This window comes from Mytilus edulis, chromosome 10 (genome assembly GCF_963676685.1).
Source record: "Mytilus edulis chromosome 10, xbMytEdul2.2, whole genome shotgun sequence".
NCBI classification, from domain to species: domain Eukaryota; kingdom Metazoa; phylum Mollusca; class Bivalvia; order Mytilida; family Mytilidae; genus Mytilus; species Mytilus edulis.
The window spans coordinates 50,633,879-50,656,827 of record NC_092353.1 but is presented as its reverse complement, the minus strand read 5'-3'; the positions used below and the strand labels follow the sequence as shown (position 1 = coordinate 50,656,827).

At 33.7% G+C, this 22,949-nt stretch overlaps 3 protein-coding genes across 3 annotated transcripts; all 3 read right to left on the bottom strand.

Moving 5' to 3' along the window:
* Positions 1 to 69: 69 nt before the first annotated feature.
* LOC139491425 (integumentary mucin A.1-like) lies at positions 70 to 2,092 on the bottom strand. Its single transcript, XM_071279116.1, has 2 exons — positions 1,920 to 2,092; positions 70 to 871 (listed from the first exon to the last, which is right to left on the bottom strand). The coding sequence occupies exons 1-2, from the start codon at positions 1,984 to 1,986 to the stop codon at positions 339 to 341; spliced, it is 600 nt and encodes a 199-aa protein (XP_071135217.1). The 5' UTR covers positions 1,987 to 2,092; the 3' UTR covers positions 70 to 338.
* Positions 2,093 to 7,928: 5,836 nt separating this feature from the next.
* On the bottom strand, positions 7,929 to 12,051 carry LOC139491424 (uncharacterized). The gene is made up of 2 exons (XM_071279114.1): positions 11,888 to 12,051; positions 7,929 to 8,978 (listed from the first exon to the last, which is right to left on the bottom strand). The coding sequence occupies exons 1-2, from the start codon at positions 11,961 to 11,963 to the stop codon at positions 8,002 to 8,004; spliced, it is 1,053 nt and encodes a 350-aa protein (XP_071135215.1). The 5' UTR covers positions 11,964 to 12,051; the 3' UTR covers positions 7,929 to 8,001.
* Positions 12,052 to 15,241: 3,190 nt separating this feature from the next.
* On the bottom strand, positions 15,242 to 18,214 carry LOC139491423 (porimin-like). Its single transcript, XM_071279113.1, has 2 exons — positions 17,489 to 18,214; positions 15,242 to 16,210 (listed from the first exon to the last, which is right to left on the bottom strand). Exons 1-2 carry the CDS (start codon positions 17,562 to 17,564, stop codon positions 15,618 to 15,620), a joined length of 669 nt encoding a protein of 222 aa, XP_071135214.1. The 5' UTR covers positions 17,565 to 18,214; the 3' UTR covers positions 15,242 to 15,617.
* Positions 18,215 to 22,949: the final 4,735 nt, after the last annotated feature.

Here is a 22,949-nt window from a genome sequence, read left to right as displayed (position 1 = left end):
ATAAGGGTATTAATTATCCTCTGAAAATAACTGAACAAAATATGCACTTAAGATATTAAGCCGGGACAATTATTTTGAAACTATTTTAATTTTATGCATCTAACAACATCAACAACACATAAACCAACAAATACACTTTTTAAATAATTTTGTACAACAACGTCGATCAACGACAAAGTCAAAAGATATGTTCATTATGTTTCAAAACATTACAGATCTACTGTGCCATCTAAAACAAATATTCGTATTTCAAAATGTTTTTAAAATTGTTTTTGTTTCGTATTCTAATGTCTAGAAATTCGATATAACATCTATAAGATGTATACTCTTGTTGGATTTTAATTTACTTTCCCATAGCTTTGATTTCTACATTTAAGAAAGTATACTATTACTGTAACGATACAAGCAAGTGCTATTCCTAAAAACATCCCTCCGACGAATGTTCCTCCTTGAAATTTAGATTTTTTGGTTGTTGTTTCTGGTTTTTGTGTGGTTGGTTTCGGTGTATGTGTTGTTGGGTGGTGCACCGTCACCTTTCCTTCTGTTGTCATAGTGGCCGGCATCGTTGTCATTTGTCCCGCAGACGACATGTTTGATGGTACGTCTGTCATCATTGTGACAGTAGACATGTTAGAGGATTGTGTCGACATTTGATTGGCTGTGGTTTCTGACGAAGGTGGCATAGTATTATTTGTCATCATTGACTCTGTTGTCATTGACATTGAAGTAACGGGGTTGACTGTTGTTTGACTGTGTGTTGTCATTTGTTGTGGTTTTGTTGTCATCTGTTGTTCTGTAGTTACTACTGTTGTCATATCGTTAGTTTGAGACGATACTACCGTTGCTTTTGTTTTCATATCTGCAGTTACTTCTGAAAGATAAGAGTAAATGAGCAAAATAATGTCCAAAAAAAGTAAAATCACAAAAATACTGAACTCCGAGGAAAATTCAAAAAGGAAAGGCTCTTTAATCAAAAGCTCAAACACTTCAAACGAATGGATAACAACTGTCATATTCTTGACTTGGTACAGGCATTTTCTTATGTAGAAAATTGTGGATTGAACCTGGTTTTATAGCTAGCTAAACCTCTCAATTGTATGACAGTCGCATCAAATTCCATTATATTGGTCAAAACGCGTGAACAAAACAAACAGACACAATAGGTAAAATTTAAAAAAAATGGGGTACAGCAGTCAACAAAGGCAACCTTGCGTTGCTTTACTCATCAAGATATGGATATATAATTTGTTATATGCAAATAAATATGTATTTTACATTTTTAAGCTTAATTTTACATATTTGATATGTTCTTGCTACATGCTATCCATACGATTTTGCTATAAAAGTAGGGTTTGAAATGCTCCTCTTTTTACGGCTGATTTTTCACATGGAAAATAAGACTTGCCGTGAAAATGAGAACAGGGGGTGGGGTCATCATAAATACCATGTTATTGTGAAATCTTATGAATATCTATAGGAACATTTTGAAGAGTAAATAAATATTAAATATAAAGAAATATCAACTTGAAAAATTAACAAAACATTTAGAAAAAGGGGAGTACATTCCAAAAACGCCTGTGCTGGAATAACATATTGTATTTTCCCCTTCATACCGTAAGATCTTTCATTTGATGTTGATACATTGACTTATTAGAAAATTAAAACTTGTAAGTACAGTCGGCTATAAAAAGTCCCGAAGTAAAAAAAATCGTTTTGCGTAGTCGACCCGATTTTCAATAGAAATAGAGTCAGTTTGCTTTTCGAATGTCAATTGGCAGAAAAATAATCTATAAATTTAAGAAGAATAATGTCCGTCAATGACATTGAGGGTAGAGCGTTCAAAGATTGGAGGATAAAGGAAGGAGAAGGGAAAACGGTATGATAAATCGTATGCTATATTAGTTAGTCCTTTATCTTACCAAGTGTTGGAAATGCCACACAACCAGACACAATAAAAAAGGCTACTACGACACACACTTTCATCATGATGTTAATTTTTACAACTGAAAATTCTTCTACTAGTTTGTAAAATATCCCGACTTATATCCACCTGCAGTCACTAGTAAGGTTAAAGTTTGAAGAGAGTATCTCGTGATTTTGATAGATAATGATGATAAAATCGTATGTACACATCTAGTGTGTGTAATTCATCAGACGCATTTAGATATGGAAAAAAGTCCTATCAGCGAGTTAATGTACGTAAGAACAAAAATCGAGCAAGTGACTAATTTAATATGTGATAAAGGATTTGACAGACAGTTTTATAGACTTATCTATTTAATGATAACGAAATATCTTCATGACCCTGAAGAGCATCTGTAGTATTATCCTAATGGAGACTGCACCTGACGGCTAATGGTCTACATGCTGTACTAGTATAGTACATGGCCTTGAAGAGCTTCTGTAGTATTATCCTAATGGAGACTGCACCCGACGGCTAATGGTCTACATGTTATACTAGTATAGTACATGGCCTTGAAGAGCTTCTGTAGTATTATCCTAATGGAGACTGCACCTGACGGCTAATGGTCTACATGCTGTACTAGTATAGTACATGGCCTTGAAGAGCTTCTGTAGTATTATCCTAATGAAGACTGCACCCGATGGCTAATGTTCTACATGCTGTACTAGTATAGCATGTATAGTTCTGTCATGAAGATCAGAATGACTTACATGTTCTATTCAGTTTAGTTTAAACATATTTATTTATAGTGGATCGGGAAACAAGTTTTGCAACTTATATTAATCCCTTTCCACTTTACGGGTTCTATTCAGTATCAGTGACGGATCCAAGATTTTTGAAAGGATGGTGTAATTGCAGGAAACGATACATATACTGCTATAGGCGGATCCAGGGGGTGTCTGAGTGCCCGGGTTCCCCCCTTTTGTGGGAAAAAATTGGTTGATTATAGGGCATCACAGAAGCATAACTGGAACCCCCCCCCCCCCCCCCCCCCCCCGCTTTACAAAAAGTTCTGTATCCGCCACTGAATGCCGTAAGCAGAATGTAGGGCACAACTTTATGCTACAAAATATATATTTCAATCATAGGGATCCGCCATTTACGCCCCTTCCCCCTTCCCCCTTCCCCTGTTTCCCATCATTGAGTATCAGATGACTTATAAAGACAACAGCTTTCTATTTACCAGTTCCTTTTTCTTAAACTCACTTAAAGTTCGAGTTTGCTGTTTTGTTTCGGTGCGTTTTATTTTTTCTTCCAATGGTTTCATAAATTTCGAGGCCGCTTTCGTATTTGTTTTTTATAACCATGCATTTCCGATTTGGACTGGTTATTAAACTTCGTTGTTTGTGTGTAAACATGTAGGAAGCGAATTCAAACACTAAATGACCAATCAACTGATTCGAGTACACAGTTATTTCGTAGTGCATTTCTTCATAGAAGTATTATATTGTCAATATATTACTTCCATGATTTCTTTTAGACAATAAATGAAAATAAACAAAATCCCACCTGCACTTTCTCAATAATATTTTTACAGTGTGTTGTACCACTTTTAAAAGTTTTAGGACATCATTACATCAAAATTATAGAAAACTTCATCGGCTCTAACTCAAAATATGGACAATTAAAATACGTAAAGGAGGTCTTGAAATCTTTCGACAGCTTCTGAAGTGCTAATTTATAACCTTTTTCAACTGGACCAAATACCTATTTTACTTTAAAATTCATTACCCAAATTGTTTTACAGTGTAATTTCATCCCCTAACTTGCTATTTGAGACATGAGGGTTTGAATGGGGTTAAATAATTAAAGAATAATGCCCTTAAAAATGAAGATTAGAGAATAACGGGCAAAAAAAATGAAGATTAGAGAAAAAAGGGGTTAATTTTTTGAAGATTAGAGAAAAAAGGGGTTAATTCTTTAAAGATTAGAGAAAAAAGGGGTGAAAATTAAATGTTTACAGAATAATAGACACCCCCCCCCCCCCCCCCCCCCCCATCCAGACTCTCAGACATACAACATGAAGAAATACATTTAAAAGGGTATACAAAAAGTAACACACCGTCCACACTAGGGACTATATTCCATCAACAGAATTTATATGTTCTGTGCAGAGGCTCTATTGACACGAAAAACAAGAACTTCAACGTTGATATGGTTGCAAAAGATTCATTTCGTACAGAGAGCTTTGACATTGTATTTAACGCAACAAAGAAATTCAATGAACGCGCTTCTTCGAACGCACCAACTTAATATTCACAATTGGCATTAATTGGCTTTTTTTTCAAATACAATATTATGTACATGCGTCGCTGGGTACAAAATATAATCACCCCGTCAAAAAGTGAAATAATGCTAAATAGAGGCGTCCGGTTGCCATTATTCGATGTATATATAAGCATATTTCACTGGGCTCACTTTTTTTTCATGTGATTTGTAGAATGAAAACAAAACGAGTGTTCTTTGTGCTAAAACTTAGTATTTATGTACTTACTGATTTATTTCATTGATTTTTTATGTATATATAAATCACAATAGAAAAATAAGAAAAACAACATTATGTTTGTGCTTGTCCCGAATCTGGAGCCTTTGGTTCGGTTAGTATTGTTGGTTCATGTCTCTCCTTTGTTTTTTTCGTAAATTGTTTCGTTAGAAATGAGGCCATTACTTTTTTCAGTTGTTTCTCATTTTTCATGTCGGGGCCTATTATAGCCGACTATATGGTATGTTTCATTGTCAAAGGCCGTGCGGTTGCCTATTGCTTACATCCACTTCTTTTGAACTTTTTTTGATATTTGTCTCATTGGTAATCATACAATTATGAATGTCTTTTTTATTTTTATGAAGTGTCCTGTACGGGTTTTTCTCTCTGTTGCATGTATAAGTCCTTTACGAGCGTAGACCTGGGATTTTCTTGTAAAATGAATTAAAAACGATTTACTCTAGATCTCATTTCGCAAGTGTGTCAGTTTTATTTAGTAGCATATTTGAATAAGATAAATTTTTTGAACACACACGATGATGATTTCCTTCTTTCTCTATTTGTTTTCGAGATATTAACCATTGAAATCTTGGCGGGAAATGTTCTCTCTTGATTTTTTCTAGGCTTTATTATAGAACAAGTTTAAGTTTTATAAAAACAAATTGGGGTCAGTGGGATCATTGAAAATCAGAGGATTCAGAAAAACCTGTAATAATTTCGAAAAAAACATGACAAGCGATCATCCATAATGATAAATTCAGTTTTTACATTGTCAATATGTTTGCAAGTATACTACAGTTAAAACTTTCTGGATTTGTACGAAAAGTATGTAAAAGAATTAAAGCACTTTAGGACTCTAAAACTGACCGTCTTTCTATTCAGTCTATTGTTGTAACAAGGTTGTATATTGCACTTTGTTCCTTGTTGATGGTAATTCGGATATGTAAATTTGGAAGCCAACTCAAAGTCGATGAAGGACTTTCTGATATACACCAAAAGTTTAAACTTTGTCTGTATCTTCCAATGAAAATACTTGTCATATTGGTTTCAATTAAGGGAGCTACCATTTGATTTTTATGGGGGGGGGGGGGGGGGGGCTAGGATGAAAAATTTTGTCCTGCATTTTTTTTTAGCTGTAATCTCTGTCCTGCCTTTTTATTTTTCACTCTGTTCGGTCCTGCTTTTTTTTTTTTTAGTTTATCCTGACTTTTGTTTACCTAAATTGTCGTCCTGACTTTTTTTTTTTGCAAATGTCTCATCCTGCCTTTTTGTTTTACTCATAACTCCTGTCCTGCCTATTTTTTTCAAATTTCATCCTAGCCCCCCCATAAAAATCAAATGGTAGCTCCCTAACCAAAGTTGTTGTGCAAAAGATTGAGGTAAAAGGTCCGTTTTGAAGACCGTATTTTTACCTATCATGGGTTACTTGTTCAAATTGGGACTTGGATGAGTTTTCTAATTGACACTCACACCACATCTTCTTATATCTAGTATTTATTTGTTTTCCACTTTTAAGGTGGTACCCAACACTTGCACTAAAATTAATTTGGCTCGTTTAATTTTCATAAAATTTTCTCAAAGTACTTACTTTGACCCTTTAACAAAAATATACAAATTTCAAAATTTTTGAACCAACTGTTTTGTCAGAAAAATTACACTGGTTATATAGCAGTTTGACAAACGCCAATTTTGATAATTGAGAAGCGACATAAATGTTAGAGAACGTTGAAGGCCGTACGGTGACCTATAGTTGTTAATTTCTGTGTCATTTTGGTCTCTTGTGGAGAGTTGTCTCATTGACAATCATACCACATCTTCTTTTTTTTTTATACTTAACCATATCAGTGACAAATTACACCCCGTTTGATCGGAAAATATTTTGCTTGCATTCAATTCGCCTCTCTACGCTCAGCTTAAGGAAATTACGCTCAGTTTGAGGAAATTATGCTCCAACCCTTCAAACGTCCAGAATCCGTCCCCTGCATACAACATTACACGTATGTATTGTCTGTTTGAATTTATTGTTGCCATTGAATTGTACTTGATGTAGTTTAAATATTACTTTTTGCAAAGTGAATTTTAAAAACAGAGAACGGGATCCGGGGGTGGTAGCGCGGTGCACGTGACACATTCCCTCTCTTTTAAAAAAAATATGCACCATGTACATTTGAAATTTATATTTTGATTAATTCATCATTTTGTTAGTTTTGTAGAACACGTATTGCTGATTGTTTTTGCTCTTTGTAGTTTCTGTCTGTCAATTATAATTCTAAACATAAACACCTTGTGGCCGGGGTGTCGGCTATGTTTGACATGGAGTGGCGGTTTTGAAGTGAAGAAAAACGATCAAGATAAGTTTAAGTATCCAAATGTCTGTTTTGAGAATTGTTAGTACCATATAATGTATTGCACGGAAGGAACCAAAGCATGATCTATTTCCTGCAAGCAGAAGTAGACGTTTTCAGTGCTCTGTTTTCTCGAACACCTCTCCTTATTTTTCCGTGTAGCAGATTTGGAGGCTTCATATACAAATATCTGAATAAATAAACTACTTTTGACGAAATTCCCCAGAATGATTTATATAAAAATTTAATTCCTATCATGGAATTTTATCAAATAACAGCTTTTTAGTTAAAATGTATTGGTTTTAAAACTAATTTTTTATCAAAATATAACGTGTCGCTCGGAGTGTCAGACAAAAGTCTTCAGATCTTGATTTTCTTAAATTGTAGGCACCTGTCAGATTTTCTCAATCTATTAAGATTTTCAAGATACAAGACCACACTTGAATTTTACCACACTTATTTATGTTTAGCCTTAATGGCCCCAACATATAGTATTTATATGAAGTTGTTAAAAATGTAAACTTGAAGTTGGAAGTCTCGAACAACTCTCCACAAGAGACCAAAATGACACAGAAATTAACAACTATAGGTCACCGTACGGTCTTCAACAATGAGCAAAGCTCATACAGCATAGTCAGCTATAAAAGGCCCTGATATGACAATGCAAAACAATTCAAACGGGAAAACTAACGGCCTTATCTATGTACAAAAAATGAACGAAAAACAAATATGTAACGCATAAACAAACGACAACCTGACTGAATTACAGGCTCCTGACTTGGGACAGGCACATGCATACATAATGCGACGGGGTTATATAACAAACTCAAATTGTAAATCATACAAAAATAAATATATTGAAAAATGAAATGTTTCACTTGTGTTCCCTAAATTGATGATCCGTATGAACTTGCATTGATGTGTGACTGTTCATGTGCTGAAAATCTCAATTTCACTTTAACATAAAGCAAAAGAATAAAAGAATTGTTCCTTTCCTTTTAAATTTTGTCAGTCTGCTCAAAGGATTTGTATACTGATCTATACTAGTATAATGAACTCCTTCTTTTACATACATATATAATGATCATTGGAATTCACATAGTACGAGACGATGACATTAGGATAAACTATAGTAGTCTTATATATAAAAATCAGTATTTAATTTAAGCAAATGAGATTACCAAAACTATACTTATAAGCAATTGTTAGGTTCACAATCTATCGTAACCGGCAGCCTTTTTTCTGCATTTCAAAAAGTAAACAATCATTAGTATAACAACTGATACTCCGACTCCCAAAACTATTCCTCCTACAAAACTTGCACCATTAAATTTATACTTTTTTGTAGTGGTCGATATTGCATGTGTTGTTGGATGTGGTTTCGTCATTGGTGTAGACATATTACTTGGGTGAGTTGACGGTTCTACTGTAATATTTGGTTTTGTAGTTGTTGGTTCTACTGTAACATTAGGGTTTGTGGTTGTTGGTTCTACAGTAACATTTGGGTGTGTGGTTGATGGTTCTACCGTTACATTTGGGTTTTTCGTTGTTGGTTCTACTGTAACATTTGGGTTTTTCGTTGTTGGTTCTACTGTAACATTTGGGTTTTTCGTTGTTGGTTCTACTGTAACATTTGGGTTTGTAGTTGTTGGTTCTACAGTAACATTTGGGTGTGTGGTTGTTGGTTCTACTGTAACATTTGGGTTTTTAGTTGTTGGTTCTACTGTAACATTTGGGTTTGTGGTTGTTGGTTCTACTGTCACATTGGGGTTTTTAGTAGTTGGTTCTACAGTAACATTTGGGTGTGTGGTTGTTGGTTCTACTGTCACATTTGGGTGTGTGGTTGTTGGTTCTACCGTAGCATTTTGATTTGTGGTTGTTGGTTCTACTGTAACATTTGGGGTTTTCGTTGTTGGTTTCAGTGTCACGTTTGATGCTTTTGTTACGGGTTCCATTGTAATATTTGAATTTGGAGTTGTTGGCTCTACAGTAATGTTAGAATGTTCCGTTGTCGGTTCTTTCGTAATATTTGGAGTTATCGTTGTTTGAATGGTAACATTGGAGTGTTCGGTTGTCTGACCAGTAACGTTTGAATCTCTTGTAGTCGCTATAGAACTAGCTGATGTGTTTTGGTCGGTTATTGTCTGACTAACAGCTGTGGCTCCAATGTCATTGACATGCTTCGTTGCTGAAAGATACAAAATATACCTTAAGGTGGTACCTAACACTACAGGGAGATAACTCTGTAAAATCAGCTAAACGTTTTAATTACGTTGTGTTGTTAAGGGAATATCAAGCTTCTCAATGATCAAAATAAGTGTTTGTCAAACTGCTATATAACCAGTGTAACTTTTCTGATAAAACGGTTGGTTCAAATTTTTTGAATTTTTTATATTTTTGTAAAAGGATTAAAGTAAATACTTTGTCAAAATTTTAAGAAAATTAAACGAGCCAAATTAATTTTAGTTAAAGTGTTGGGTACCACCTTAATTAAAATAATTGAAATCTCAAGTGATTGATTAACCGAAAATCTTTTTAAAACATTTTTAAAGTCTAAAGCATATTCGCTGTGTCTTTTCATCCCTTCTTTAATACATGTACTGTATTGGAATTACACCACTAATTCATGGTCCCTTTGCTTTCTATGTTAAATTCCTCCATTTAAAGCAGGCACACCTCTTTTGATTTAAGTTCAAATAAAGTGGCAATCATTGCATGTCAAAGCAATACTTTATGGTGTCTTGTACTGAAAAAATCTACATACCTTTAATGGCATATTAGAAAGAACTGGTTCCCGGAACATCGGATGTACCAAAGAAGGTGCTTCAGATCTGACAAACAGGCAAAATGTACCCTCTTTTTAAAATTTGGTGCAGTTTATTTAATATTCAAAACTATAAGTTCAAAAGTGTTCTACAATAATCACCAGTCCTTCAGCTTTCATTTGATGCCAAAAATACATAAATATTCTGCATATTGTGAAATTTACACTCATACGTAGGAACTATTTTGTGTTAAATATGAACTACTTTCTGGTATGTGCTTTCTGGTCGGGCCCGAATTAGTGGTGTTACACCTATTACTATATTTTTTCTAGTCTATGCATAATATCAAAAAAATCAATCTGTGTATCAGTATCAAAACACTTTCACTAAATATTTCTACATATTTGTTATTTTTAATATATTTTTCTCACCTATACACACTCATTTTTGTATCTATTTGTTTTATGATAAATCAACGACTTCCCTTTTACTCCGGAAAGGAGTAGGTCAAGTAAACCCCGCTTTTGGCCGAAAAATATAGCAGTTTTACAAAATTGTTAAAATGTAAGCTTTTAGTTATATATTGGAAAGTAAAATGCTTCTGCTACATAAATATGGGCTGTTTTTGACAATACAATGCACATATATCGGGTACTAGCATCAAGTGTTAAAAAAGTGTCCCAAGTCTTTCGTCAGATGAGCCTAAAATTTTAGGCCAAAATCGGCCCTTACCGGACCTACTCCCTTTAGTTTTTTTTCATAAACTTGTATTTTAAAAACATGGACACTTATATTTCCCCATAATTTTATTCATCCATGCTCTATCAAAACATAATTCTATTTATGAATATAATGCGATTTTAAAGGAGTAGGTCCGGTAAGGACCGATATTGGCCTCAAATTTCAGGTTCATCTAACGAAAGATTTTGGACACTTTTTAAACACTTTAGTGTCTATTTCAATTGATTCAATTAGTTTATATGAAAGATTTTAACTGATGTAGTCATTAAAAACGCTCCGATTCAAGCTTAAACATAAAAAATCTATCAAATATGTCAAAAAACGTCACTTTTCAGATGTTTTTTGTCAAAAATGAAAGTGGCCGCATCCGTGTTCATCCTCAACTTTTATATATGCTATGTATTATCATCAAATACAACTTATATTTCAATATTATGAATGAACACGAATGCGGTCACTCTCATTTAACACGGAAACCGTCTAAAATTTAACGAAAATGCTAAAATTGTGAAGATTTCAGTAATTTAGCACGACTTAATGATGCTAGTTCCCGATATATGTGCATTGCATTGTCAAAAACAGTCCATATTTATGTAGCAGAAGCATTCTACTTTCCAATAAATAGATAAAAGATTACATTTTCACAATTTTGTAAAACTGCTATATTTTGAGGCAAAAAAGGGGTCTTACTGAACCTACTGCTTTTACTGATAAAAACCACATGAAATTATCTTAAAAAAAACCCAGTATTATTTAAATTTCAAATCAATTAATCAACTGCATTTTAAGAGAATTGGTACGTTATTAATTTGTTTGGGGTCTAATAAAAAGTATATTACCATGGTATTCGTGTTACAAATGTAGAAATACACCGTTTTAACCGCATACAAAACATGCTGTATCCAATTCATATATTATAGAACATAAACGAATAGCAGTATTTCATTTTAACAATTCAATTCAAATCTGTATTGCCATAAAACTACATATTTATAGTATGTGACACAACATAACAAAATGAAAATAAAAAATAACAACAAGATCGTTAATAGAATGAAATTCAAAACAGTGTGGCTATGGCCATTGATTGACACATTAAATTCACCCATTGACTGGGACAATTTAGGTGAACGTTTGTATGTAACGACCACTGCTCACTATGTACTTTTTAAAGACACTTAAACTATGGGATCACCAAAGGTTCTCAACACCTTAATAAAGTAATTCGAAAAATTAATCAGAAATAACACGATGTTTTGATTTATATCAATTATATAAATCAAAACATAAAGGTTATTCCTGATTAATTTTTCGAATTATTTTATAATTAAAGGTGTTAAGAAACCTTTGGTGACCCCACTGTTTAAATGGCTATCGTAGGTACGTCGTGAACAGTGGTCGTTACAGACAAACGTTCACGTAAATTGTCCCAGTCAATGGATGAATTTAATGTGTCAATCAATGGCCACAGCCACACTGTTTTAAATTTCATGCTATACGCAATAAAAGTAACAACTTTTAGTCAAGAAAAATAAAAAAATAGTGAGTTGCACAATGACTTGAAATTTGAATCTGTTTAAAACTGACCTACCAATTCCAGGTTTAGAGTTTACTGCTGCAAAGCAGACAACCACTAGCAATATGGTGCTCCTATATGTAACGTCCATTGTCGATCTTATAGATTTCAGGATGAAAAATATTAAACTGCTATTTTCTGAAAACTACAAAAGCTTGTGAAGACGGGGGAGATATACATAGTTATTTAAGTGTTTTACCATGGTCACGTGAGATATACATATGTATATGAATAACTATCATATACCAATAACGGATGACTTCAAGTATCGATCGAAAATCAAACAGGACCATCAATTTGAAGGATCGATTGTCCGGTTTTGCTTCATCAATATTTGACTAATTTGATTTGATTGCCCTCCCCCTTTTTTTAAATTTTAAATAATTTTTCTTTTGAATTTCCATCCTTTTTTTTAGTGTGCATCCATGTTCCTGATAAAAACAGTACCGGGAGACCAGGGAAAAAGAGTGATTATGATTATCATTTTTCAAATATATCAAAGGTTCTCTAATATCTTTACTGAAACATTGACAATTGTTTTAAACGTTTATTTTCAACCATCTTCGGAAGCCAAAGCTTTCGATCCACTTTCCTGCTCTACACCTGTATCGTTATTATTGGCGTTAGAGGTGTAGAGGAGGAGAGTGGGTCGTGACCCATGGTTAGCCTAGCAAAGTTGATTTTCAACAGGCCATGTAAGAAAACGACCATTCAAAATTTTAAAATTTCAAGGGGTAGGAAAGGGGGGGGGGGAGGGGGAGTATTATTTTTTTTAAATAATTCTTATCCCCAATTTGATGAAGAAAAAAAATATTCTGGTCAAGCAGATGAAATTTCCGCCATACATTAAAGTGTTAAATTTTGATGAAAACATAATTTGATTGTTCTCGGAATGCCGGAAAAAGAATTAATCAAATAAAAACGAGGGGATGGAAATCAAGTCAACAAGTACCTGTGTTGAAGAGGAAGAGACGTATAAGTTTTGACAAACATTAAAGTGGGATTAGTTGGAAAATCTATTTCCCCAAAAAAAACGACCACTCACGACTTGACTTACTGGCTAATTATTTAAAACTGAAACACGTTTGAAAGAGAACGTTTGATTTTTTTATCAGATGCATTCAAACCGACAAAATTATAGACAACGTTGCTTGTGATTGATTTTCATTTTCAATTAGGGAAATTGTATTTAGGATGAAAAACTTTGTCCTGCATTGTTTGTTTTTTTAGTTGTAATCTCTGTCCTGCCTTTTTTCTCACTCCATTCGGTCCTGCCTTTTTTTATTAGTTTATCTTGGCTTTTGTTACATAAATTTTCATCCTGCCCTTTTTTTTTTAAACATTTTTAAAATCAAATGGTAGCTCCCTTAGAAACCAAGTCTCTAACAACCACCATTGTAAAAGATATATGTGCATCTGCCCTCAGTAATGGTGGTGGGAGGGGTGTCTTGGAGCGTAGAGGATTTTGTTTTAGCATTTGATCGTCAAACAGACGTTTGCCTACTCCCTCTGTCAAACATCCTGGTTCGATCCCTGCTCAAAAAGAGAGAAATTGGGCACTTCAATTATCTGTTGTATAAGTGAGGAGCTTCAACAGGGGTGTTTAACGACTTTGAGGTTTGAAAAAAGCGACATCTGAATAGTTGGATATACATTGTACTTATGAATCAATCAGCAACCTTTTCATACATTTCATCTTATATGGTTCGACCTTATCATACACAATTCAGCTTAAAATAATGACCAATTTCAGACTAGAGATCACCCCAGTACCACTCGTTGTAAGATACGTGCCCTATCTCCAAGATCTACACATGTATATTAATTAAGTAATTAATCCAGGACCGCACATGTGTAGTACATTGGGAGTACTTTCAGTACTAGTATTCGTTTATATTAGTATCAGAGGCGGATTATAAGTGGCCAGGCCCACCCTTTTATGGAAAATATTGGTTAATTATATAGGGAAACACTATAGAGCATAACCGGAGCGGGTCCCCTCTTAGGCAGTCAGTGGACCCACACTTATGAAAATTTCTGGATCCGCATCTGTACTGTACGAAGGAAGCCTATTGCATTTTAAACCAAAAAAAAAACATTTGAAAAATTACGTTATATTGCATATTTGATTGATATCTAATATTCAATTCTAGAATCAGTTCAATTTTTTTAATTAAAAGTAATTTAATCGACTGAAGTAGACACAAACAAGTAAGTGTATCAAATTGTCAGAAATCTTTAATCAGGTGCACTTCAAATTTTAGGCCAAAATTAACTTTTACCGGACCTTCTCCTTTGAAACTATAATCTAAATACTGTGAGAATCAATCTTGATGTTTAATTGGTTTGATATATCGGTACTGGCTTTGAAAGTAAACAAAATTTTGAAGGAAAAATATAATAACAGACAACAGACCGACGGACATCTGATTGTTCACATATTCGATCAAAATTTAGTATTAAGGTATTAGAATGAACTGTCATTATAGATCTGTTACAGAATTGCATGATAAATTAAAGGACACTGATTACTGCGAAAAAGCAAAGCAAATTATGATCAAATGTTGATAACGTTATGAAGGAAAACTATATAAAGGGTGAAATAACATTATAACTTTCATATAACCGCCTCAATGGTGTCGTGGTAGCGTATTTGCCTCGAGTGCGAGAGGTTGTAGGTTTGAACCCCGGCCTGGTAAAACTAAAGACTTAAAAGATCTTAAAAGAGGGGCGAAAGATACCAGAGGAACAGTAAAACTCGAAAAAAGGCTAAAAATGGAAAAGACAAACAGACAAAACTAATATTTATAGTACACAAGAAACAACATAAAGACTAAAGACTGAGCAACACGGAACCCACCAAAAACTGAGGGTGATACCAGGTGCTCCGGAAGGGTAGGCAGATTAAAATTAGTATTTGCTGCTTCTCCGCTAAGCACGCAGCATTGATTAAGGAGTGTGCGCAAAAACTAGTCGACTTTGAGTCAGAAGTATGTGTCAGATTATGTGACATGTCTCCCTTTGGGCGGGATTAGGTGGTGTGTCTCCCTGTGGACTGTTACTTGTGAACTCGTGTCTCGCTCTCTGCACGTCAAAAACACTTGCGACTCTTTGAAAGTCCGGTAATTGGCCTGTTGTAAGACTGGGTTTCTGTTCTTATGTAGTATAGCCTAATTTTTCAGTGGCATTACTATTTACAGCCCATAATTTCGGCTGATCCCTTACAGCAGGACTTATACCTATTACATTTATTGTTAAATTGTTCTCGTCCTAACATGTATGAGATATTTGCCATTGGAAGACAAGTAAAGCACACAAAATCATCAAACAACTATAGTATATAGTAATTGACAAAAAAGCTAACAAAACTCTGTTTAAGAAATATTTTATATAACAAAAACAAATTGTAAATCATACAAAAACAAATACATTGAAAATGTAATCTTTCACTTGTGTTCCCAAAATTGATGTTCCATCTTGAACTTGCATTGATGTGTGAACTATGATCATGTGTTGGATGTCTCATTTTGACTTTAATATAAAGCACAAAATAAAAGCACTCTTCCATTCCTGTGAGTTTTGTATACTAGTAATGAACTCCTTCTTTTACATACATATATAATGATCATTGGAATTCACATAGTACGAGACGATGACATTAGGATAAACTATAGTGGTCTTATATGTAAAATCAGTATTAAGCAAATGAGATTACCAAAAGTACTATTATAAGCAATTGTTAGGTTCACATTCTATCGTAACCGGCATCACTTTTTCTGCATTTCAAAAAGTAAACAATCATTATTATAACAACTGATACTCCGACTCCCAAAACTATTCCTCCTACAAAACTTGCACCATTAAATTTATACTTCTTTGTAGTGGTCGGCATTGCATGTGTTGTTGGATGTGGTTTCGTTTTTGGAGTTGACATTGGTGTAGTCATATTACTTGGGTGAGTTGATGTTTCTACTGTAATATTTGGGTTTTTCGTTGTTGGTTCTACTGTAACATTAGGGTTTGTAGTTGTTGGTTCCACTGTAACATTTGGGTTTTTCGTTGTTGGTTCCAGTGTCACGTTTGATGCCTTAGTTACGGGTTCCATCGTAATATTTGAATTTTGAGTTGTTGGCTCAACAGTAATGTTAGAATGTTCCGTTGTCGGTCCTTTCGTGATATTTGGAGTTATCGTTGTTTGGATGGTAACATTAGAGCGTTCGGTTGTCTGACCAGTAATGTTTGAGTTTCTTGTAGTTGTTGCAGAACTAGCTGATGTGTTTTGGTCGGTTGTTGTCTGACTGACAGTTGCTGCTTCAAATGCATTGACATTCCTCGGCACTGAAAAATACAAAATATACTGAAGATGATTGTAATCTCAACAGATTGGTTAACCGAAAATCGATAAAACAAGTCTTAAGCAGTGATCGCTGTGTCTTTTTGTCCCTTCTTTATACAAGTATTTTATTACTCTAGTTTTGTTTAAGTCTTTACATTAAAATATTTCAATCTTTATATTTTTCAATGCATAAAAATAGTACCAAAAACACTTTCACTAAACATGTCTACATATTTGTTATTTTTTATATACTTTTCTGACCTATACACACTCATTTTTTATCTATTTGTTTTATGATAAGACAATAATAAACAAAAACAAGGAGCAATCAAAGACTCACAAAACCAAAGGACATTTACATCAACAGTTATACTTAAATCAAATTTATTCGGAAATAACTATCCTTTCCTGGATTTAGATATTTCGGTTTTAAACGGGAAACTCCACACTAAAATTTACGACAAAAGAGACGATTTTTCGTTACCTATTGTTAATTTTCCATTTTTAGATGGTGATGTTCCATTGGCACCATCTTACGGTGTTTATATTTCACAGCTCGTTCGCTATATGCCCGTGTCTGTTGTGACGTTTTTGATTTTAACGAACGCAATCTTTGTATTACTGGTAAATTATTAAACCAGGGATATCGTGACCATAAATTACTTAAAACCTTTACTAGATTTTTCCATAGATATAAAGATTTTGTTATGAAGTTTGGTTGTACCTGTAGAAAACTTATTTCAAACGGGATAGCACATCCTCGTTTTTACGGAAATGTTGTTAACCTTCCCTTTTCCTCCGGATTTTTTTTTATCATAAACTTGTATTTTAAAAACATAGGCATTTATTTCCCCATAATTTTATTTATCCATGCTCTATTAAAACAGAATTCTATTTCTGCGATTTTAAATTTTACTGATAAAAATCACATGAAATTATCTTTTTAAACGAACCAGAGTTGTTGAAATTCCAAAAACGAGTTAACAACTGAATTTTAAGAGAATTGGTATGTTATTTATTTGTTTAAGATCAATATTCAAATAGTATTCTTGTTGGAAATACACCCTTTTAACCGCATACAAAATATGTTGTATCCAAGTTTACATATAGAAATTAAACGAATAGCAGTATATTATTTTAACAGTTTGAAATTGATATGGTAAATTTAAAACGATAACCTTCAAATAAGGAAGTAATCAAATAAAATTATAGCCAGGAAGAATAAAAATAGCGTTTTGCACAATCATATGAATTTTTTAAAATGTTCAAATATGACCTACCAATTCCAGGTTTAGAATTTACTGCTGCAAAGAATATAACCACTAGCAATATGGTGCTCCTATATGTAACGTCCATCGTCGATCTTAAAGATTACAGGATGAAAATATTAAACTGCTATTTTCTGAAAACTACAAAAGCTTGTGAAGACGGAAGAGATATACATAGCTATTTAAGTGTTTTACCAAGGTCACATGAGCTTATCATATGTGAGGTATATGAATAACTATCACATTCCAATAACGGATGACGTCAAGTATCAATCGGAAAATCAAATAGGACCCTCAACTTGAAGGATCGGTTGTCCGCGAAGTGGGTCAATTAAAGTTAAAATTATTAGAACACTTTAATGATTTAATATAAGCCAGGCCATGGAAATATTATATCGAATGTAATACTTCCATGGTTAGACGATCTTTTGCTTGCTATACTCTATGACTGAGTGCATGTGTGGCTGAAACCAGTCGGTTTTACTTCATCAATATTTTACTAAATTGATTTCATTGCCCTCCCCCTTTTTAAATTTTAGTAAGCTTTCTTTTCCACCACTTTTATCAAATATTCATGCATGTTCATTAAAACAAGTCAATACCAGGTGTCTAGCAAATTTTTTTTAAACACCAACAGAAGAGTGATTTTTTATTATAATTTTTCAAAGTTTTCAAAGGTTCTCTATTATCTTTACTGAAACATTAACAATTGTTAACAGTTTATTTTCAAAAGAACATGTAATAAAGTGCCGGAAAACTAGTTAATTAAAATAAAACGAGGGGATGGCAATAAAGTCAACAAGTACTTGTATTTAAGAGGAAGAGAAGTATATAAGTTTTGACAAACATTAAAGTGAGGTTAGTTGGAGACCTTCCTTCCTCAAAAACCGACCACTCACGACGAACTAGCTAATTATTCAAAACTGACAACACGTTTGAAAGAGAACGTGGTTGCATTTATTTATAGTTTAACCCCGCCATGCAATGTTGTCATTTTCGCTATATATTCAACATTGCCCTTAAGCGCGAGGTTTGGCTAGCCACAAAACCAGGCTCAATTTGGCAACCCACCATTTTTTCATAAAATGACCTGTAAGTCAAGAATATGTCAGTTGTTATCTAAATAGTTCTTTTCTATGAACGTTGCATTGTCGTTTGTTTATGTTGCACTCCAGTGATATTTTGTTCGTTGTTTTCCTCTTATGGTTTATGTGTATACCTCGGTTTGAGTTTGTAACCGTGATTAGTTTTCTCTCAATCGATCCAGTGCCAATTAGAATAAATCTTATCACTAGCAACCGTCATTGTAAAAAATATATGTGTCACTACAACCGCTTCACTCAGCAATGGAGGATTCGGTTGGCGTGGGGTGGGGCTTAATATTTCTCACTGATTGAGATTAGAAAACAATTTTATGACGGATACATACAATTCAGGAAGTACATACTAGTATGTTACTGTATATAGAATATAACTGCATGTTAAAACGCGTCTGTAATGTTAAAGCAATTTAATTTGGGTATCATAAATGGAAATTTCACAACCGGACTACACCTGAATACAGTTTACAGTCTGAATTTCGACAGGATTTGTTCATCCTATATGATACTGATTATCAAGGTGAATAGTATTTCGTTCATTTATCATTAAATTAGATAAATTGTATATTTGATAAATAAAAGATTGTTAACATCCGTGTAAAAGTCCTCTCGAAGGAGTAGTCTACGCTTGACATAATGATAAAGAAAAATGACATTGCACAACTTGACGACATGTTGATAATGATTTCATAAAAGCAAATAAACCCATTTAAATCGTCAGGGTTATTTTAGCAACTGAAATCAAAAAGTACATCGCTGATAACAGAACTAGAAGATAGACAAAAACTCTGGTCATTTTATATCCCTGGCCAATGTTCGCTCTTTACCAAGCAGTAAGGTAGCCATGATACATGATACCTATTACAGAATTATTTCACTGCAATGTAAAAGTCGAAGCCTTTTTTTTTTTTTAAATATCATGTCCAGAAACTCCCGATGAAAAAAAGTGTGCTGTATATTTGAAGAGTTTATACAGGAAGGAATTTTGTGGATACCCTTGTATTCATCTGAATAAAGAGAAGAGTCCATGATATATAAAATCAAAGTTGGACATTTTTTTAGTCAACATTTTCTCAACGGTCATTACTTATAACGTATAGCTTCAGTCTAATCAAAATACAGAACTTTGATTTCGTTATACTCCTTATTCTGATTTCGTTATACTCCATATGAGTTTAACGGCATCAGAGTTCTATATTTTGATTAGACTGCGGATCTGCCTAACCGTATTAATGCAAATGTGATAGACTACATGTAGCTGTAAATATATGTCTGCTTTCAAGAGATAATCTGTATGCACTTATACTTCCCTATAAGAAGTCAATATTGAGCTGTTTGTATAGAGATTAAAAGTTTCCTTCCTTATTGCTGTCTAAATCAGGTAATGAGTTTAGCTTGTTAAATTTAATATAAAATGTTTTCTCTTTATAGTTTACTAATGTTCAACATCCTTCCGTTACCATGGTTTCGCCTTGACGTGTCGACAAGAGCTTGGACCCTCGATTGAACTTATCCTGATAATTCTTTGTTACTGAGGCCCCTAGCTGATGCGGGTGTCCAAATAATCATATAATCACAAATATTTTGCCAAAATTATCACATAATCATTAATTATTATAGATAATCAAGATAATCAAATAATAAAAAAAACACTCCTAAATTATCAAATAATCATATGAAACGATGGGTCTTAAAATCAAATAATCACTATAAATAAATATGGCAAAGAAATCACATGAACAAAAACCCCAGGAGGAGGCTCGTTACTGTGTGTTATTATGAGACGTACGTATATTCTACTTAACAGATCACAAGTGTTTTGAAGAAACATAGTAAATTAATCATTTATATAGAAAAGCATACACATTAAGTACATTTTATAGAATTATATCTGTATTTCTCAGGGCTAGGAATTATAATTTCCACCGATGGCAGCCGTCTTTAATTTCGTTTTAAAATTTTTAGATGTTAGAATCTAATCATCACTGCAAAATACTGATTTAGTCAATAAAAGAAAATAAAGGCAATAATCGGGAAAATATTTGATTTTGTTTGTGGATTGTTATTATTTTTAATAACTATCACTATAAACTACTTTAATTTAAATATGATTTAGGAGAATGTCTGTCCTACCATTTTCATCATATACTATAGTGAATGAAATGGTTAAACAATCATTATAGAATCATGGGATAGCATTCATAGTTCACCCAAAATTAAAATGGAACTCGACATCATTGAGATGGGAGCCATCTCTGTGCGCCCCGTTATAAATGAAGTATGATAACAAAAAATTGAATGGATAAGCTCAGGGGCGGATCCAGTCATTTTAAAAGGGGGTATTCCCAACATTGAATAAAGGTGGGGTTCCAACTATATGTCCCCATTCAAATGCATTGATCGGCCCCAAAAATGGAGGGTTCCAACACCCGGAACCCCCTGGATCCGCCACTGAAGCTGATATGAAGCACTTTTTACAGTTATTACATATGTATGAAGTATGAAATCATAACGATTCTCTAGATATAGAGCGAACGCATTATGTCAGGCACGGACAACCGGACCGACCGACAGAAGTACAGACGTTTGACCTTGGAAGTTGAACATACATTCTGACACACCTCTATCGTGATGGTTAAAATACGTGTCGAGTATAATCTTTAAATCATAACGGTTCTCAAGATATAGAGTGGACTCGGTCTTTACCATAGGACATGGGGTTGTCAACTAAAACCAAAGTTTTTGACCTTGAATTTTTACCTAGAGAGTTGTAGAGCATTTTGACATACCTTCTGGTGTTGGTTAGTATACATATCAAGTAAAAAATATGAAAGTAGAACGGTTCTCTAAACATGTTCTCTAAGCATAGAGCGGACACAATTTGTTACGGACGGACGGACAGACTGATCACTATAGGGCAACCCGGCACGAGGCGGGGCCCTAACAAACAGAGAATACACAAATCATTTTTTTGTTTTAGTGGCCTAGTATTGCAGGTGAGACAACTCCTAGTGAAAATATAGACCAAGGAACTGATTTAAATATTAACTTGGGCATCAAACATATAATAAACAAAAGCAATACACTTCAACATATAATAAGCAAAAGCAATACACTTTTTATTATAATAAACAAAAGCAATACACTTTTTATTATAATAAACAAAAGTAATACACTTTTTATTATAATAAACAAAAGCAATACACTTTTTATTAGATGGTTTAAAAAACCCTGCCACACACATATTCCAGTTGCACAAAGATTATCTTTATACTCTTCCTAAATATGCCGCAATAAGATTTGTTGGTGCATATAAAAACTTTGTTTTGGGCCAAATGTTTCGAATTGGAGGGAATGTAATATGCTGGAGTGCCGATAAAATAATTCTTTTTGATGCTGAAGATACCAAAGGTTTTTTTTACTATTTAAGTAGAAAGTCTATACAAAACACTGCATATTAGATTAAAAATGCCAAACACAAAAGCCCCATATACCGGGAGTGAGCTCGTGTGCTCTGGAAAGATCAGCAGATCATGCTAATCATGCGACACCCGTAATCTTGTTTTGTATAGTTTGATTATACTTTTATGGCAAAAAAACCTTCACAGCGAACACTAGATGTAAGTTTAAACGAACGTGCAGGAAAGTTGTCTATGAAAGGCGAAAATATCTACTGGGAGGCAGCTTAAATAAGAAATATCGTGACTTTAATCGAGATTTTCGCTGAAATGCGGAGGACGTGAAGAATACTCTATGTACTTTTGTCGGATATTGATCATTGTTATTTTCTTTTCTCATAAAAACTGCTGATTGCTCTCACGTGACCGCCAATATTTCTAAATAAAGTAAAGTGCTTTTCCTGTACATATTGTTTATATTACAAAGTATTTATTTTTTATTTAACCTTTGTAAAACTTGATGTCTCTGATCAATTCATTCACTTTTTTAAACTCGTGCGAATTAGAGACTGACTTGTTGCTTATACAGTCTGCTGTTGAAATCCTAAGTAAGTGCCTTGAGACGTCTTTTTGTTAATTGAGTCGTTGGGTTGCTGTCTTATGATTGGCGTTTAACCAGCATGTCCCTTCATTTGAAGTAAAACGTTTAATATATGAAAACAAGTGAACTTGATAAAGAAATAGCTATTCTTTGCAAATTATGTAACTTAAATGGAGACATTGCTCATTCCCCCCCCCCCCCCCCCCCCCCCCAAGTATTTGAGTACCTGTATATCACAAGGTGAAGAAAAATCGTTGTCTGATGTTGCCTACCCATGACTTGCATGGTTAGATAGGTAGGGCTTTGTTTATTTTTTGCCAATAGTATACATTACATATTTTTAAAAAATGATAGAGAAGAAAGAGAGAAAAAAA